This window comes from Sceloporus occidentalis, unplaced genomic scaffold (genome assembly GCF_023333645.1).
Source record: "Sceloporus occidentalis isolate IW3139 unplaced genomic scaffold, rSceOcc1.0.p SCAF_512, whole genome shotgun sequence".
Classification (NCBI taxonomy): domain Eukaryota; kingdom Metazoa; phylum Chordata; class Lepidosauria; order Squamata; family Phrynosomatidae; genus Sceloporus; species Sceloporus occidentalis.
Genome location: NW_028317492.1, coordinates 1 through 20170, shown reverse-complemented (window position 1 = coordinate 20170; position 20170 = coordinate 1). Strand labels below are relative to the sequence as shown.

The 20170-nt window shown below is 42.9% G+C and overlaps 1 protein-coding gene across 1 annotated transcript; it reads left to right on the top strand.

Moving 5' to 3' along the window:
- Nucleotides 1-1013: 1013 nt before the first annotated feature.
- On the top strand, nucleotides 1014-18431 carry LOC149271445 (phosphoglucomutase-1-like; the record flags this gene model as incomplete). Its single annotated transcript, XM_089507416.1, has 10 exons — nucleotides 1014-1259; nucleotides 11516-11678; nucleotides 12125-12271; nucleotides 12787-12912; nucleotides 13199-13389; nucleotides 14036-14190; nucleotides 15524-15639; nucleotides 17591-17726; nucleotides 17832-18015; nucleotides 18297-18431. Coding segments are annotated over exons 1-10 (1599 nt in total), but the record flags the coding sequence as incomplete, so codon positions are not given.
- Between the last annotated feature and the right edge of the window lie 1739 nt (nucleotides 18432-20170).

Sequence of the window (20170 nt, the reverse complement as noted above, 5' to 3'; positions counted from 1 at the left end):
ATGGTGTAAACATGTCAGTGCGTGCACACATGAGAACATCATGCCAATGGTGGAGGGGGCATCATGGAGTTGGGGCTGCTCTATTGTGTTTGCTTCCCATTATCAAAAGGACAGTGACAACGACAATGACAACGTCAGGCCACCAGCTGAAGCTCAGTAGAAGCTGGGTGACGCAACGGGACGATGACCCCAAACATCAGTCAAAGTCAATGGCCCATCAGATGCTGCTGACCTCGAGAGCCGTTCCCACCGGACATCCCGGGAACACGGCCGAGATTACGCAGCTCTGTGCGGAATAACGTCCTAACGGTCCTCCTGAACACATAATTATTTATTATGTGTTTTTATTTATATATTTATTTATTGTTTTATATAGCACCATCATATTCCGTAGCGCTGTACAATGGGTAGACAGGACATAACAAGTAGCATGTAACATAACAAATTGACCACAAGTGAGTTATAAGGGTACGATGGTATATGATTGGGTGGGGTTATAAAGGTGTATTATATAATATTATAGGGATCTCTGCATGGAGCATTATATATATATAAGGATAAGATGGTATATGATTGGGTGGGGTTATAGAGGTGTATTATATAATATAGGGGTTCGGTGCCGGGTATGTACTGCGCTGCGGTATATATTGGCACCTTGTTTCAGGACGAGCAGTCCGTGCCTGCGGCCAGGGGGCGGTGCTGCGGCCCTTACTAGAGATATATCCGCCAGTGGATGGGCCTGGCTTATTGACACCCATTGCTCCGCCCCGTCCACATCTACTGGCATAGTCTGATTCTTGTTACCGCTCCCCCAGCCTAGGGCTCCGCCCAGTGACACCTAGTGTCCGCCCTCTGCCCTAGACACACCTACTGTCCTAGCCTGTGATTCCGGTTGCCCCCACCCCTTACCATCCTTTGCCCCACCCCCTGTCAGCCACCGTCCCAGCCCCTACCGGCCGAGCTTAGTGTGAGTGTTCGTGCCCCGGCTTGTCAGTGTGCTTGTACCCGGCAAGATGGTGCAGATAGTCCACGTGAAGAGCCAGCCCTACCCGGACCAGAAGCCGGGCACCAGCGGGCTGCGGAAGCGGGTCACCGTGTTCCAGGAGCGGCCGCACTACACCGAGAACTTCGTTCAGAGCATCATCTCCTGCACCGAGCCCGGGGAGCGGCAGGACGGGACGCTGGTGGTCGGCGGAGACGGCCGCTACTACATGAAGGAGGCCATCCAGATCATCATCCGGATAGCGGCCGCAAACGGGGTAAGTGGGAGACACAGGCGGCCGGTGCGCGTTATATATACGAATACATACAGTGTCCGAACGGGTGTCCCCTCAGCTCTTACCGGGGCCCCCGAGTGTCCCCTCCGCTCTTACCGGGGCCCCCGAGTGTCCCCTCCGCTGTCACTGTGGCCCCTGAGTACATGGACTGTCCCTGAGTACAAAGGGGAACTGTCTGTAAATACAGAGGATAAGCACCTCTCTGACTGTCAGTGAGCGCACAGGGGGGTCTCTCTGACTGTCACTGAGTGCACAGGGGGGTCTCTCTGACTGTCACTGAGTGCACAGGGGGTCTCTCTGACTGTCACTGAGCGCACAGGGGGGTCTCTCTGTCACTGAGCGCACAGGGGGGTCTCTCTGACTGTCACTGAGCGCACAGGGGGGTCTCTCTGACTGTCACTGAGCGCACAGCGGTCTCTGACTGTCACTGAACACACAGGGGGGGTCTCTCTGACTGTCACTGAGCACACAGGGGGGTCTCTCTGACTGTCACCGAGCACACAGGGGGGTCTCTCTGACCGTCACTGAGCGCATTGGGGGTCTCTCTGACTCCCTGTACCAGTTATTTGTCACCATAGAATCCCCTCATATAGTGACAGCCGCCCTGTGCGCCGTGACTGTCACTATACATGTTTCCCGGCTGTCAGTGCACGGGGTGTGACTGTCATTATATAGAGGGTGTGTGTATGTAACCGCAGGGTGTCCCATGTAACGGTGATGGTCACCCGCCAGCCGCGTGCCGCTGACCCCCAATCTGAGTCCCATACTAAAACCTGACATACGACATATAACTTCCTCCAGTACTTATAGGGTTAATCCCTTACAAACCTCCTCCGGCGCTCCGCGGGTTAAACCCAACCAGTCCTTCATATGGAAGGCATTACCATTTCTAGTCATTCAAGGGTTAATGCCCCCCCACCCCAAAGGGTTTATATTTCCTGTGTAATGAATCATTACTGGTAGGGGCCCCGCCGGTACTGGTTATACTGGGGAGACGGTATATATTTTGTGTCCCATTGGACTCTTTACTGGGGGTCCCTATAGTCTGATCAGCGAACCCCCCGCGGCCTGCATGCTGTATCTGCGCATGGAGAGAATGACGAGTCCTCCTACCTGCCAATCTAATTATGGGCGTCCTGAAGGCTATGCAGGTTGTGGGGCCCCTGGGCCCAAAGAATCCCCCCCTCCACACTACTACAGGGAATGGGCATGAGATGCGAATTTACTATATCATGTAAGGAAGTGGTGGATAAGTGGAGAAGACTCCCAGCAGAAGTGGTAGAGGGTAATACAGCGATGGGATTAAACATGCATGGGATAGACATACGGCTCCTGAATCTAAGACGAGACCAACGACTGATTTAGGAAAAACAGGCAGACTAGATGGGCCGAAAGGGGCCGATCTGCAGCCAGGTTCTAGGTTTCTATGGAGACATCCGCCTCCCAGCAGCCGCTTCAGTTAATCTCTAAACAACGTCTCTCGGGGCCTTTTTTCGGTGCGTGACATTTTACCTTGCGCTGCTCGTTGCCGAGACCCCAGAAGGAAGGCTGCGCTCCTCGCCCCGCAATTGCAATCAAATCCCAGAGACCTCCCCGCCCCCGCCCTGACCTTGCAGCGCCCTTGCTTTGGACCTTATAAAGCCCTGTGGCATTTGCGGTGACCCCCCAGGAATCCCGCGCTCTCGCCTTTCAGCTCGCCTGGCTTTTCAGCTCATCCTTAACTTAGATCAGAATTAAAAAAAACATTTTATGTATTGATTTCTGCAGCGCCGTCGTATACCACGGCAACGTACAGCAGGAGCTCCATTATTAAACGGAGCCTCTACTTCAAAGACGCGACCGAGAACTGACCAAGGTTTAGACGGCCTAATGAGGCTGATCTGCTGTGCAATTCTATATTTCTATGTATAGAGGGTGGTAGATAAGTGGAACAGCCTCCCAGCAGAAGTGGTAGAGGGTAATACAGCGAGGGTATTAAACATGCATGGGATAGACATACGGCTCCTGAATCTAAGACGAGACCAAAGACTGATTAAGGTTTGAGTCTTTACAGCAGGAGAAACGGGCAGACTAGACGGGGGCCGAATGGGGGCCGATCTGCCGGTGGATGTTTTATTAGCGGTTACGATGTTCAGATCAGGAAATATTCTGTTTACTTCCTGTTTGTTACTTTGTGTTGAAATTGTGTCTTTGTGGTTTGATTGCGTTTTAAACCTCTCAGAACGCGGTGATGAAGGGACAGTTTAATGTCCTTGGCAGCCCCGCTATAGAAGAATGAGCATTAAAGTCCTCTGTGAGTAACCCTTGCCCTCTGTGAGAACTTTCTGGATTCTTGCCTGACGCACAAGCTGCAGTCCTCCTTTATGATTGGACATTTCTTGCCACTGATTGGCTGCTTGGAGATTACCCCCCCCCCCCGTGGGAGATCTTCCTGCTCCCTTTACAGCCAATCAGTGGTGGGACAAAAAAGGGACAATGGAGGAGGCTTTAGTACTGCAGCTTCTCCTTTAAGATAAGTCATTTATTGTAATACAAGAAGGAGCGGAGCTCGGGAAAAAGGAGACGCGGAAGTGGTTGGTGGAGAAAGTAGAGAGGCGTTTAGAGAGTGAATGAGAATGCGAGTGAATGAGAATGCGAGTGAGTGTGAGTGTAAGAAACCCTCCGAATTTTGTCCGACCCAAACAGTCTATTCTGTACACTTTTAACCCTTCGATGTGTCTGATCTCTCTCCCTGCCCCCCAGATACTTGCCTTACAGGAGACGTGGCGGAAAGCATCGTAATACGCGGTTTGCCCCCGCAGCCATCCTGCCCCTGTGCTGCCTGCACTACACTTCCTGGGGCAGATGGGGGCATCTTTTACTTGCTTGCTGGGGCTGCCCCTGTAGGTTTGTACGTAGCGCAGGAAGCGGTATATTCTACGCCAGGTTTTTTTTATGTATTTATTACTTTTTAGGTGTTTTTTCTCCGAGGTGCCGTTTGCTGCATTCAGTCTCAGTGATTTCCGCTTATTTTCTGTAGCATTAAAAAAAATGTATGTTTTCAGATCAGACCCGGACTGGCAAAATGCCCAATGGGCTGCTGGCCAACGGCCCTGACCCTGCCTACAATCCAGCCTGTGGTCAGCCTGCACGTCATTCGGCAGCCTTAAAGTGCCAGAGCCCATTAATTGCCCCCAGTCCGGCCCTGATGCACACAGTCACGGGGGTGGGGGTTCTTTTTAGCGGATCATTGTGATGTCAGCTTTTTGGGGGGAAAATACCACCCTGGCCGCTGCCTCATGGCGTGTGGCTTCTATGAGACTTGGGGGGGGGGGGGGGGATATTTGGCTAATATGTGCAAGGTGGACCGGGGCTGCCCCCTCTCCCAAAGTTTTTAGTACCCTAAATAGTGTGAATTTCACCTTGTGGAGGGGTCCGTGGGGGGCACTTTTATTCTGTATATAGTGCACCACGTTTGCACTGTTTTTTTGTTTTTTTTCACGTGCATCTTTTTTTGGGATTTTTGAAATGGTTTTGTTAATACAAAAAAACGCCATTATTTCCATGCACCGAAATGTCAGGACTTCCGTCACGTTTTTATCCCCCCCCCACCCCCGACACATTGTGAATCGGTGAATACACGCCATGATCCCCCAAACGCTGAGCTGAAAAGCTTGCAATCTATTATAAACGGACAAATCAATAATCACAACCTCCCCAAACTCACAGAACACAATAGAAGAAAAAAATACTAAAGTGCAAAGAAATCGAAAAAAAAAAAAAAATATTAAAAGGATTTACCCCTCTAAATTGGGTAAATATATATATATATAATATAATGTGATATATATATATAATGTGATGTGATATATATATATATATATATATATAATGTGATATATGTGTATGTATATATATATATATATATGTGTGTATATATATATATATGTGTGTGTATATATATATATATGTGTGTGTATATATATATATATGTGTGTGTATATATATATATATGTGTGTGTATATATATATATATGTGTGTGTATATATATATATATATGTGTGTGTATATATATATATATATGTGTATGTATATATATATATATATGTGTATGTATATATATATATATATGTGTATGTATATATATATATATGTGTATGTATATATATATATATATATATATATATATAAAATATAATGGGTGATATGATGTCATATGATATGGACATATTACCCAGGGAGTGCAGTCACATCAGATATGTGGATGTCCTCAAAGAGGTCTCGCCAGCTCCAACTTCACCCAAAACAAATCCCTTCCGATTGGATCGAGAGGACATAAAACGCAAGCTCAATACCACATTTTGATAGAATTTTTTTTTTTAAATATAGTTTTTTTTGTGTTTTTTTTACATATAATGTAAATGATCCCCCCGCAGTAAAAGTATAAAGGTCATGAAATAGCCAAAGAAATAAAAAAAATAAAAATTGGTGCTTTTGCACTTCAAGACGTCGCTCATCTCAATTTAAAGGGGTAAATCCTTTTATATATTTATTTTTTTTATTTGGAATTTGTTTATTTTACGCTTTAGTCCTTTTTTTCTGTGTAGGAAGAGTCGCGCTGTAAACATGGCTGCTAGGTGGACATAACCGCCTTTTCGTTCTCCGTATACAGTATTTCGCGCTGTTTAACGGCCAAAACAAACAGGACTTTCTCCTTTGGGAGCGACGGCTGAGAGAGAGACTCGCGAGTCCCAGCCTCGGGATCGCAGAATAAAATGAGAGATTTTTTTTATTTTAAAGGGACGTTTTAATGCATTCCGCAGCTGTGGGGTCCCTTTACATTTCCGTGTTGTAAATGGATGAGGGGGGCTGAGGAACCCCCCCTATAAACATTTGCCCCGTTCCCTGCCCCCCAGGTATGTTTCGTGCAGGAGATGTCTTCGGCAAACACTACGCAAGGGGTCTGTGCGGAAAACACTACCATTGGTTTCAGTGGGAGCGCGTTCTCGTCGCTGATTGGCTGGTCGGTTTACTAGACCCGTGGGGTCACCGGCAGAGAAGGGGGTAGTATGCAGGCGGCGCAGTAGGGCAGGGGTGGTAATTCTGCTGATTCAGCGTGATTTGGCGCTACTCATTCAGCTCTGGTCTGAATGGTCGTTCTAATCCCTGAATGTTTAACTTTCGCACCTTCGTATGAATTAACTCCGCGCTGCTGCTGCTCCTCGTTCACCCGACGCGACCTCGCGGACTCACCGGGGGCCGGACGAGAAACGCGTTTACAGCTTACCTTTATTCACATTTTGTTTTAATGGAATTCATTTATAAAAAAACCCAAAAAACCTAAATAAAAATAAAAGATCCAAACTAGAAACAGAACCTGCCGGCAGATCGGCCCCATCCGGCCCCCGTCTAGTCGCCCGTTTATCCTGCTGTAGAGACTCAAACCTTAATCAGTCGTTGGTCTCGTCTTAGATTCAGGAGCCGTATGTCTATCCCACGCATGTTTAAACCCCCTCACTGTATTACCCTCTACCACTTCTGCTGGGAGGCTGTTCCACTTATCTACCACCCTCTTGGTGAAGTAAGAGAGATCTGGAAGATAAAAAATCCAATCCAGCGTCCCAGTCGCAGCTGGAAACGTTTCTTCTGAACCAACGTGTTTTCTAACCCCATTTGTTTTAATGATCTTATCTATATTTTCTGTGCGACCAGATGGTCCGATGGAATTAGCGGCAGTGGCTGATTGTTCATGGAAAGACCAGTAAACAGGTTCCTGATGTTCAGGGATTTGGATATAAAAAATTGTAAGATTGTAAGCTCTTGTGAGACGGGCCTGGAAGAAGCGCAGCAGGAATTGTGGGCACTATATAAAACATTAAAAAAAATCGTTATATTAAACAGAAATACCGGTTATCGGCCACACGAGGGAGCCCTTTCACTGGCAGTATTTTGCGACTTTTCTTTTCTAAGAAAACCATTTTCAAGAAATTCCCATAAAAATGTAGCCTTTATTTTGATGCAAAGACCAAAGCTTTACCCTCAACGCCAATCCAGCATATTTCATATCAAAATGTAGACTTTTGATTTATGAGAATCGTGTTTGATGGGATTTTTAAAATTCTGGAATTTTGGGCCAAAAATTGACACCGGTTTCCAGAAATGAATTATTTGTAGTAAGAATGTATCAAACAATTTTTACATTTTTAAAAAAAATAAATTTGAGTATAAAAATATTAAATAAAGCAATTTCTTTCTTTCTGTAAATACTGCTGCCGTGGGATATATATTGGATTTTTTGGCTGTACGTGCCTGGGCCATATACATATACACACACACACACACACATATATATATATATATATATATATATATATATATATGTGTGTGTGTATATGTATGTGTGTGTGTGTATATATATATATATATATATATATATCGCTTTAAATGGCCGAGCAGAGTAAAGTTGTGACCTTAAAATTAGAAAGGCTAATGATACTGAACTTGGAAACGCGGCACCGAGTCCTCCATGTATCCTGGACATTGGAGATGATAAAGGTCGTATTACAGGGAAGGGGAAACAGGTGCTCCCCTCCCAACAACATGGTTGCTTCTAAATCCCCATACCTCCCAACTGTCCAGTGCCTTGAAAGGGCAGTCCTGATTTTCAGGCACTATCCCGCCAAAGCTGGCCTACTTTTTCGGCATCTCCCGTTACCGCCAAGGGAGCTGTAGAAGGAATGGAGGTCTGTGACCTCCCGAGTGGCCACCTTGTTACTTTGGAGCCATATAAGGGGTTTCTGCTGGAACGCCTGGAATGTTGGGGGATATCCCCCTCTTATAGTTGATAGGAGGTCCCCATCTAAACCCTACTTAAACTTGTCAGCCAGATCTCACCATATTCTCTCTTTATAATATTCGAGAAGCCTTCTAAACGCTCGGGAAAGTGCTGACGGTGCCGACGGTGCCGGGGGGAGCGCTGGAATCCACGCTGACGGGGCACGAGTAGCAAATCTTTTTACTCACTGCTTCCATGAGCATTCAGTGTGCGGACCCCTCCAGGCACCCATAGGGTCCATAACGTTAGGGCTTCTTCCCTTTAACGTGTTTTAAGAATATAGTGAAACTCCCAAAGATCTCTAAGCCTACTATATATATATCTATATATTATAGTGAGGAAGGGCCCCGCTATGTCCGATTTTAATGCATTTTGGGGGAAAAAATCACATGCTCCTATTCACATAATAACAATAATCTGATAAATTTACTTTAGGATTTTCATCGAATTTGTGAACTCTAAATGGTTTTCAGAAGGATGCATTGCCCACCTCTCAGGGTCAAACCTTCCACGCACAGAGGACCTCATTAAATTAGGAGGTCGAGAACCCAACGGATATTTTTTAACCCTGTGGATATATAAACCTAAGCGAGAGCTCGGGTTAATTGGGGAGGACTGAGCCGCTCGAGAACACCGCGGTACAGGTGCGGCGATCGGGAATCCAATGCTAAGGAATCCCCCCGACTCTGAGTCAGCGCGTCCCACGAGAGAGGGCAGAGGATTTATTTATAGTCTCCCATCCAATGATACGCTAAGAATCCCCTCGACTTCCTCTAAGTTTGCAAGTTACAAAAATAGAATCTCGCGATCTGGAAAGGACAAAATGTATACAAAACCCCTGCTAGCGCTTCCCGCGTCGGACGCGACCTTCTGAGGTTACTGCTGATATTATTTCTTCCCTCTCGATCCGGTAATCGGGGAGGCACAGGTGCAAAAAAAAAAAAAAAGAGCTGAACGCGCGGAACTAAGCCTGGCAAAGAGTCAGAGCGAGCTGGAGAACCCGGACATTCTAATCGCTCGTTACCGGTCTGCCTCGCAATCGAGGAAAATTCCGAGCGGAATCCATCGAACCGCAGAAGATTATCGGCCTCCGAGGCTTCTCTGCGCTGAAAATCTCTCGTTTCTTTCGCCAAGGTGTACGGCGGAGTGCGATGTATAGGTTTGAACGTATTTTCCTCCCGTGACAGTGATCGCTTCGGACAAGTGTAAGAAAAACTTCTTCAGTTACAGAAACCACATTGGACTCGACGTCGAGAGAGTTATTTTTGGTCTCCCCTCTGCCTCGCTGAATCTCTTACCGGTGGATTTGACATAAGCTGCTCTTCAAAACTGAATTTCTTTCATTTTTATTTGTTGAGACGCTTCTTGAATTTATTTATTTTTAATTTTTTTTCTTAATTTTATTTATTTTTTTTAATTATTTTTTTTTTTCTCCATTTTTGGCTTCCATGCATTAAAGAAATGGAGGACAGTCCTCTTCCTTTGTTGACGTTGCCGACTATTTCCTACTATGACCAGAAACCGGGAACCAGCGGACTCCGAAAGAAGACGTTTTTTTTCGAAGCGAAGATTAACTACCTGCAGAATTTCATCCAGAGCATTTTTTCTTCCATAGACTTAAGGGATCGTCAGGGATCTACCATGGTTGTCGGGGGCGATGGTAGATATTTTAATAGATCCGCAATAGAAATAATAGTGCAAATGGCAGCTGCGAATGGGGTTGGTATAAACGTACCTCTGCTTATGTTACCTGTATGCTTCTCCAAATTAAACTCTGACTGCCAGGAGACAGGCATCACTGTGTATATATATATATATATATATATATATATATATATTAATATATATTATATATAGAGAGAGAGATTTCATGTAGTACCCACATTTTTAATTTCTTTTTTTTTTTTATAAATTTCTAAAAAAAAAAAAAAAATTGTGTTTTTTTTTTTATTATTTTAGACAAATTATTTGTCTAAATTTCTTGCATTATGTTCGTTAGATATAGTAATGCAAACTTAGTTTTTTTTGTTGTTTTTTTTAAATGAGATTTTATAATTTTACGTTACAATTTGTGTGATTTCCGAGTTTAACAAAACTGGTGCATTTAATATTTTTTTTTATAGCTTTGAATACCAAAAAAACAATGTGCTTTATTTAAACTGAAAATGTTTTTGCCATTAGAAGAAAAAAAAAAACACTTCTGTCTCTTCTGGTGAATGTGACTCCCCCATATAAAGGATTTTTTTATTTTTTATTTAGTTTTTCTGTGAGTTATAGTTTCAGTGCGTGTAATATTTTGATGTAATGGTTGAAATGTAATTTAGAATGTAATATTATAAATGCTACGTGTGTAACAGTAATGTAAGGAGATTGTGGTTTTAATGCTTTGGGGAACTAATTGGGGTTGGAAGAAAAAAGTGTTTTTTTTCTTCAGTAAACTTGCCATTGGGATAATATGAAAATTGGCTTGCTTAATTCTAAAATCAGAGCTAACTAGGCTATGATGTCACTTTTGTGTCTTAATTAGATATTTTGTGCCTCCAAAAATCTTAGATATGATGTCATAGCTTTGTGACACTTACATGATATCACCTGTGGCGCATTTTTTTCAAAACAAGGGTCGTTTCTACCAATTTTTGGATTCTGCTCAGGGCGATGTTTATTTTTTAAACGCTGTTTTGTATATTTTTGTATTTTTATGTATTATCATGGTGAGCTGCAGATATAGTCTGAGCTCAACGGCAGACTAGATGAGGCCGCGTGACGCTTATCTGCCGTCAAATTCTATGTTTCTACGTACTTTAAATTTATACCAAAAAAAAGACCCAACTGCAAGCATTAATAGTTTAATTTTTTTTTTTTTAATAAAAGCTTTTTTTTGTTTGGATGAAGATCATTTATTTATTTTTTTTATCTTGGTTGTCATTCATTTTACAGTCTGATTTGTAATTTTTTTACATATTTTACATTTTTTTAAAAATTTTTATTTACTGGTGTTTTCACATTCCCACGCGGCCACGGTATATGTGTCAATGTTTTTGCAATTGGAACCAATCAATGAACAGCTCGTGTCTTTACTGTCAAATGGGCATCATTGCTACTCAATTGCCCTTTTCACTCCTAAGAGGGGCTGTTTGGTTTTAGGGGGTGTGGTTAGAGGTGTGGCTGGGGGTGGGGTTTACATGACTTTTTATGTGATTTTGTGAACTATCGATAGCTATTTATGTAACGAAGTGAGGCCTTTAGAATAATCCATAGGAATCTAAAACAAGAGGAGTTTTTAATTTTGTTAACTTTTCGTGGGAAATCTGGCCACTTATTATGAAAAATGTTTCATTTAAAAGTTTTGCAAGACTTATGCTTTTTCTAATTTTTTTTAAAAATATTTAGTTTGTTTATTGTGCTTTTTCTCTTGTGTTTTAGATCGGGCGCTTAGTTATTGGGAAGGACGGAATTCTCTCCACGCCGGCCGTGTCCTGCATCATCAGAAAGATAAAAGCCATCGGCGGTATAATCCTAACGGCCAGTCACAACCCCGGCGGCCCTAATGGGGACTTCGGAATTAAGTTTAATACATCGAATGGAGGTGAGAAAGACTTAGAAATCGGACGGGTTTTACTAATTGCGTAGGCGGTAAAAACCTCACGGAAAAGTAGAACCCCAAGGAACGCAGTTTAAAAAAAAAATAAAAAAAAATGGCAAATTTAAAAATGTATTTTTGTTTATAATCGCAGCTCAAATCCAAGAAAAGCAACCCACATCCCATCGGTTCTGAGGTCTCTCCTCCCATTAATTCTAACAAATCTGTGATAAGGAAAAACGATCAATTCCTCTAATCGCCTATTTTAAAATCACAAAATTCTATCCTCCCAGCTTCATTCAAAACTCTATAAACCACATTTCACCATTTTACGTGTTTAATATATTCAGCATTTGCAAAAGTTTGTCACCAAAGCATTCATTTAACCTATTGTTTATATTTATATATATATATATATAATTTATTTTTAACAAATTTCTGTTCCGATACAGGCCCGGCTCCCGAGGCCATCACTGATAAGATCTTCCAGATCAGCAAAACCATCGAAGAATACACAATCTGCCCTGATCTTAACGTGGATTTGGGAACGATCGGAAAACAACAGTTTGATTTGGAGAACAAATTCAAGCCATTTACAGGTAAAAAATAATAATAATAAAAAAATTAGAATAAGTTTGGTAAAGATTTTTTTTATTATTAATAAGTATGTCTTCATGGCTTATTAGGCCACAGATATTATTATTATTATTATTATTATTATTATTAGATATATTTCTAAATGCCTGTTTTATATTCAGAAAACTTGTATTATAATGGAGGCGGGGAGAGGTCGGAGGTCGGGGGGGGGGGTCATATCTGGTGCCCGCATTGGCCATTTTTTCCTGGAAATGTTACATTTTACACGCTGACCACCGGCTCATGTAAAGTGCTGCCCCCTGCAGGGCGTGGGAGGTATAACTAAGTAATGGAGTCTCCAATTCTTTTATAATTAGGTTAGGCTTAACCCAAGGGTTAGCATGACGTCTAAGCTTAACCTGACCCACCGAGAGGTTAGTCTACAGAGGATTTCCAAGGCTAAACATTGATCTATATTGTGCCGATTTGGACTTTTTTCGCCCCATAACTTTTTATTTTTCCGTGGTTTCTGTTGCAGTGGAGATCGTGGATTCCGTGGAAGCCTACGCAAACATGCTGAGAAATATCTTTGATTTCAGTGCCTTAAAAGAGCTGCTTTCTGGGCAAAATCGGCTGAAAATCCGAATTGATGCGATGCACGGAGGTAATGTCCGGGTAATGAATAAACCGGTCAAAAAATTGGTTTCTTTTACAAATCCGACGCTGGCCTTGAGTTCGCCGTTCTACGTTTCCGTACACAAAATAAATCCAAGTATTTACAGGTTAAAAAAAGAGATGTATTAGAAACCCGCTATCCTAATAAATTCATATTTATTACTTTATCATTGAGTTCATTATTAAGGTTTATTTTTTCGTCTATCACAGTAATCAGTATGAAAGTGTTTTGGTTTTTTTTGTCTTTTTATTGTTTTTTGTATTTGCCGAACCAGTCGTTGGTCCGTACGTGAAGAAAATTCTGTGCGAGGAGCTTGGCGCGCCCGCGAATTCCGCCGTGAACTGTATCCCGCTTGAAGACTTCGGAGGTCATCATCCGGACCCTAACTTAACGTACGCGTCCGAGCTGGTGGAAACCATGAAAACCGGAGAGCATGACTTTGGAGCCGCTTTCGATGGGGATGGGGTGAGATCGCACTTTATTTAATAATTTTTTATTATTTTATTAAGGACAATGCATTGGTCTTGAAGGGGTTAAAATTTCCTCTTTGAGAGTCTTTCATGAAGCCACTTTTTAATAAAGATTAATAAAGATATTTCTTGGGAGAATCTTGGGAGGACTCCATATGAAGAAACATTTAATATTATTTGTATAGCGCCAACAATTCCTGCAGCGCCTCTTACAGTCCCTACATTCAAAGGGTCTAAGACAACTGGAACTCTCAGACTGACATAAGAGGACCCGGCTCGCAAGAGCTTACAATCTAGAGGCAGTAACCTAAATGTGACAATAAATGTAACTCTGATGTCATTTTGCCCCCCTTGTCTCAATATTTGTGATAATAGCTTTAGAAAGGGCTGGAAACAATCTCTGGCGCTAGAGTCCACCGCGCCTTCCTCTTAAACGGTACAGGGAGAGAACAGGAAGTGGCTTACAACTTCCTGATTGAGCCGACCAATGGGATTCCAATGCAGTCTGCGCTTAGGGATCATGGGAAGTGGAGGGAAATTAGCATGAAACGCCCTGATCGTGCCCTTTGTGTCCATTCACCTCCCCTCAGGGGCATTTAGCATATTGAGAATTTATTGCCCCCTCTGTGTTGTTTTTTTAGGATCGTAACATGATACTCGGCAAGAACGCTTTCTTCGTTAACCCATCGGACTCCGTGGCTGTCATCGCAGCCAATATTTTCAGTATTCCCTACTTCCAGCAAACCGGGGTTCGCGGGTTCGCGAGGAGCATGCCGACGAGCGGGGCTCTGGACAGGTATGGATGATCCGTACATCGTAGCGACCCTCGCAGCAAACATTTCCATCAATTTGATTTGTGTTTTCCTTTTGTGTGTCTTATCTTTAGAAATGTTCGTATTAACCCCTTAATGACAAAGCCTGTACATGTACGGGCTCAAAATGCATTGTTTTCAATGGGTTTAGGGACCGCCCATTGTCCTTAAGGGGTTAATATAAGTTTAAGCATTCGCTTGTAGCGGCTCCAGTCCCGTTTTCAAGTACCTTCCAAAGTAGTTATTGTGGCTGGAAAATCAGCCATTTTTCTCATTTAAGCTCCGCCCCCAGCTGCCTCTCCTGAGACTAGGAAGCATACTTAAGTATGACTCCTGCACATGCTCAGTAGCACCCCAATTAAAGACAATGGAAGCTCAGCTTACCTCTAAATAGAGGGGAGTAGCAAAAGCCAACTTCATGTATGCTATCCAGGGATTGATGTTCAACCAACATACATGGGATTGGCTCCTATTGTTGGGAGTTTAGCTCTTATTATCATCAGTGAGGGCGTTAGCAGGAAGTGTACTTAAGAATGCTTCCTATTCACACTTCCTGGTTTCCGTAGAGGTAGCCGAGGAGGAGTAAACTGAGACAAAAATCTAATTTTCTATCTCCGTTAGCTAAAGAACGTATATACCAATATTCCCATGGGGTAAAATACACCGGAGTCCATCCAAAATGGACTCTGATATGCGTTAGAAAACAGCGTTTTGGGGGTTTATGCTCTAAGAAAGGTCTGTAATGGTGAGAACAGGTGTCCTAGTGACACGTCACGGGATGACTGCGTTATTATTCCTCCCCATGTCGACTTTAAGGGATGGAGGCTGGATTATGATTTAAAACACGAGTATTAAAAATCACCTGACGAAAGCAATGGATATTATAAGGCTTTGGTGTCTCGACATTTTTTATATATATATATATATATATATATTATTTTTTTGTATATTTTTTTTCTGCTAAATTCCAAAAACTAATTAGTTTGGGTTTCTGCTCTTTTTACATAAAAAAAAATGTATATAAAGATGAAATAGACTCTGTTTCCCTCCTCGCACCTTATAATCCATCCCCATGGCAACATAAAAACAAAACTTTTGGTGAAGAAAACAGAATTTAGGCTTCATAAGTCCATAAAACATATAAAAGAAAGCGTATACTGCCAGCACCAAGGAGGTGTAAGAAACATTTTTCTTCGCAAAAAAAACCCAGGGCCAAAATATAAAATCTGGCGTTTAATTGCGATCATTTCTTTTTTTAATAGCGCTAGCGGAGCCGTGAAAACCATAATCCAGTATTTTAATTTTGTTCTTTTAAAGAGTGGCAAAAGCTACAAAGATCGCTTTATACGAAACCCCGACCGGGTGGAAATTCTTCGGAAATTTAATGGACGCGGGAAAGCTGTCCCTCTGCGGAGAGGAGAGTTTTGGAACCGGTGAGTCACGGGGGGGGTTCCAGAATTTAATCAAATTTTCTGTTTTGTTTTTTTTTTTAACGTTATTATAATGATTTTGTTTTATGCAGCGCTGCACGAGAGTCTGAAAACTGCCTGTAAACATTTATTTAAAGAGGAAGTCCCATACATAACACCCTCCCCAGAGCTGTATGGAGTAATCATACCCCCCCAGCCCTGTATAGAGTAACCCCCCCCCCCAGTAATGTCGGTCAGTGACAAAAACCGGGTCTTATCCCATTTTATCCCAATAAACCTCATTTATCTGCAGAGCTGGAGCCGCCATTGCTGTCAGTCATGTGATATTTGGGTGAGTTTCCCGGCTCAAACACCACACTGAGCTGATGCTTTATGGCGATGCTAATGAAGTCCGTTCCTCCATAGACTTTCATTAGTCAGAGAGTCCAGCTGGGTGATTAAGACTGAGCCATTCTACTGTGTCCCACATGCAGTATGATAAGGAGTCGGGGTGTTTGTCTAGTAGATTGAGGGAAGCAGATACAAATGTCTAATATGCATGACTTAAATGCAGCCGATGCCTTGATATGCCCCGTGTTAAGCATATGTAATAGGTGGGATTTATTCAATGTGGCCCTTCTGATTGACCTATACATTGTGCAGGGCCAGCTCGGCCCTGGGATGTCCCTTTCATAATGCATAGATAATTTTTTTTTTTTTTGTGAATAAACCCTAATGAATCGCTCTTCGCTCACCTTTTAATTATATATTTGCCCCCCCTTTTTTTCCTAATTCCTCCAACTTCTACTATTTATGAAGCTTTAGTGGAGCAAATAATATAAATATATATATATTATTACTTATTGTTTTATATAGCGCCATCAAATTCCATAGCGCTGTACAAAGGGGGTAGACAGGACATAAGTAGTATGTAACATAACAATATATATATATATAATGTACGTATATAGTGTGTGTAGGTGATTTAAAATTCTAATTATATAGCAGGTCATCGCAGCACACAGCTTTTGGTCTGGAACGGAATCTAAACCCCCCCCTTTTTTTTTTTTTTTTTTGCAGTAAGTTCTGTAAAAGTTGGCAGAGTCTGAAATTTCTTCATTTTAAATACATTGTAATATATGAATGTAACCGGAATAAATGAGTACTTGACAAGAGGCTTACCGCACACTTCCCTTCCTACGGAGACGTTTCATTTTGGACTTTTAAATAAACATTTTATTTGGCGACAGCTTTTTGGAATTTCGTTATTTTTAACAGATGTATAATTTTAAAATTCAGCATTTTATACGGAATATTATCCCGGCCAAGCATCGTATCTGACACGGGCCGTGTGCTTATATTTCACAACGACCCAATTAAGATTGGAGGAGATTTGAAATCATTGTGCAGCTTTTTTTTTTTTTTTTTTAATTTAATTTTTATTTTCTTATTTCCAGGAAAATTTCCCCTGATATGATGTCATATAACAGTCTATATAATAGGAAATATGAAATTACTGAAAGGGGTTTATTAATTTCTTAATAAATGAATTTTATATGGGGGAAAAAAAAAACTGCGAAAAGTTCAAGAATGTATTAAAAGTTCTAGAATTTTCAGCCTCTGCATTTAACTGACTTTTCTGTGATTTGAGCCAATCGGGATACAGCCTTGAATCCAGAGCACGATCAGCGAGCCCTCATCAGAATTAAGTACCCTCAGTGGGGTATAAACTGTATACGTCGGTAATATTGTGCTGAGGGCGCTGGAGTAAGGAAGAGGATAGGGTAATAGAGATAACAAAAAAAATCTTAAAATTCAATACATTTAGGAAAACGCATATGAACAAAATCATAAAAAAAATCCTGGTGATAATGAAAAGGGTTAAATATTATTAGTATTGAAGATATTGAATGCCGTGCAGCCAACGCGTTTTGCGGCTTCTTTTCGCGCATGTTAAAATGAAATGTTTTCGCAGGTTCCGATCACATCCGAGAGAAAGACGGTCTTTGGGCTGTCCTCGCCTGGTTGTCCATCGTTGCCGTTCGCAAGCAAAGCGTGGAGGACATCTTAAAAGACCACTGGCAAAAATACGGCCGCAATTTCTTCACCAGGTGAGCCGTTGGAAAGACCTGGCGTTCCGTCCGTCTTCCCTCCCCGAGCGTTGGTGTCTTGGTCCTCCGTGGCTGAGAGCTTGTTGTGGCCCCTCTGTCTGGTAGGTACGACTACGAGGAGGTCGATGCAGACGGAGCCAATAAGATGATGAAGGACCTGGAAGCCTTGATGTTTGACCGTTCTTTCGTTGGACAGAAGCTTTCCGTCGGAGATAAAGTTTACACGGTGGAGAAAGCCGACAACTTCGAATATAGCGACCCCGTTGACGGAAGTATCTCCAGGAACCAGGTAGGAGGCCCAGGGGTCGGGAATGGGGATCGTAGCGTTCTTGGCATTGAGTGGGAAATGGGTGAGGAGCTGCTCTTCTGTGAGTGTCCGTGTTGGAGCGTTGGCGTAGAGGCCATTGGACGGGATCCAAGCTGGAACCAGGCTGAGCATTGCCTGAAACCATCAGAAAACTCCACTCATTCCAGTCTTATGACATCACCGACATAAACTTGGAGTCCTCAGCTAGCTTTCCAGAGGAAGCCGAGGTTACTGAAGCCCCTACTTATCTTTTTTTTTTTTAGGGATTAAGACTTATCTTCACCGATGGATCCCGGATCATCTTCAGACTGAGCGGTACAGGAAGTGCCGGCGCGACCGTCCGGCTCTACATAGACAGCTACGAGAAAGACGCCCCCAAAATATACGAAGACCCCCAGGTAACATCCGCGATAACTGACCAATACCATACAGTCACCGCTGGCGATCTATACCAACCAGCCGCTCGTTGCTTGCGGTAAACTTTCTGACAAATTGCTGCCTCCTGCGGTTTGTGAAATGCATCAACATGCAGAAGCGCATCGGGTTATACATCCCACATACTGCAGGGGGCAGCACTGTGCACGTGAAACGTATGGCTTTCCCAAAACAAAAATGGCCGCCCTGCGAGTGACTATTGGGTGATTGAATGACACTTCTTTCTTTGGAAGTAAAAGAATTCTTTTTTTTTTTTTTTTCTTCTCGTACCCACAAATTAAAGCAAAATATTTTAATGCTAGTAATTTGTTTATAAATGTGGTTAACCCTTCAGGGACCAAAGCCTTATTGCCCCCCCCCCCCCCGAACATCTGTTGTGCACCGGGGTCTGCGTGCGCTTCGTTTATTTTCTGCTCGGAAACGCTCGAATCCTAACGAGTTCCTAATTTTGAATGTTTTTCCTATGTTGTAAAGCTATCGCCTGCGTGCCAGCGCAACGTTTAAATTCCTCCCCGTGTTCTGCTGTGGGTTTTGGCTCGGCTCCCCTTTCCTGTCATCTTTAAACTGCTCTGACGCGCACGCCACGGGGCGCAGTAAAACTCCGGCTCACCCCCCACGCTCTGGATCTTAATTTTAACAACCCAGAGAACTCCAGCCACGTTTTCTTAGCCTTTGATACGGCGTAGGACGGGGGGGGGGGAGGAGAAATAGTGCGTGTGCGAGCGTGAGTGTCTGTGGGACACGGACCAGTTCCCCCCATAATTCCCCACCTTGTTAACACGTGTCGGCCGCAGACTGTTGTATACACAGCTGGGGGGGGGGGTCCGATCATTTCCCGGCATCCGGTTTGATTGCTTTCAGCCTTTCACAGTTCATTGGCAAACCGTTGCACAACACTGCGGTATATGATGGCGCCATGTAACTCAATACATGATAACAAGCCACACGTCGTGTACTTTTTTTTTTTTTTTTTTTTATGGCTATTCCGAGCTTTAAGCCCCAACGCCCTGAACGTATTTGGGGACAGAGCGGGGAATACGGAATTAGAATTACCGATCGATAACCGGATTCCATATCGGAATTCCAAAAGAGTCTGAAGTTCTATCGCTTTCCCAGTCTTCGGATCCTATGTTCCGGATCCCGAGGGCCCCGTGGCCCCGCTGTACAGATAATACACGTAGCGCTGCTTAGTAGCAACCCTTTGGCTGTTGGGCTTGAGGATCTGGGGATGATGCGGAACGTGCGGCCATGCAGCTACTTAATGGTTGGGAAGCCTCTTGTTATAAGGAACGTTTAGTGATATGGCGCCGGCAGATTCCGTAGCGCTGTTACGATATAGGGACGGTAAAAGTCAATAACGGGAAAACCGACCATGCGCAAACTGGCTATAAAATTCACACACGGGTAGACCGACTGGTACAAGAGGAAAAGAGGGCCCTGATCTTGTGAGCTTGCAATCCATGAGAGGGAATGAGGGAACCCAACAATGTACTCTGGGCTACAATTACAAAACCTTAACACGACCTGATTACACGAACAGAAATATATTGTATTTACAATTTAAGTTTTTAGGTTTAATGAAACATGGTTACTAATGGAAAAAAAAACATTAATTTATATATAATAAATATTATTTATATATATTTTTTTCCCGATCGTATCGTGTTTCTGTAGAATTCCTTAATGTCTTATTATTTATTTC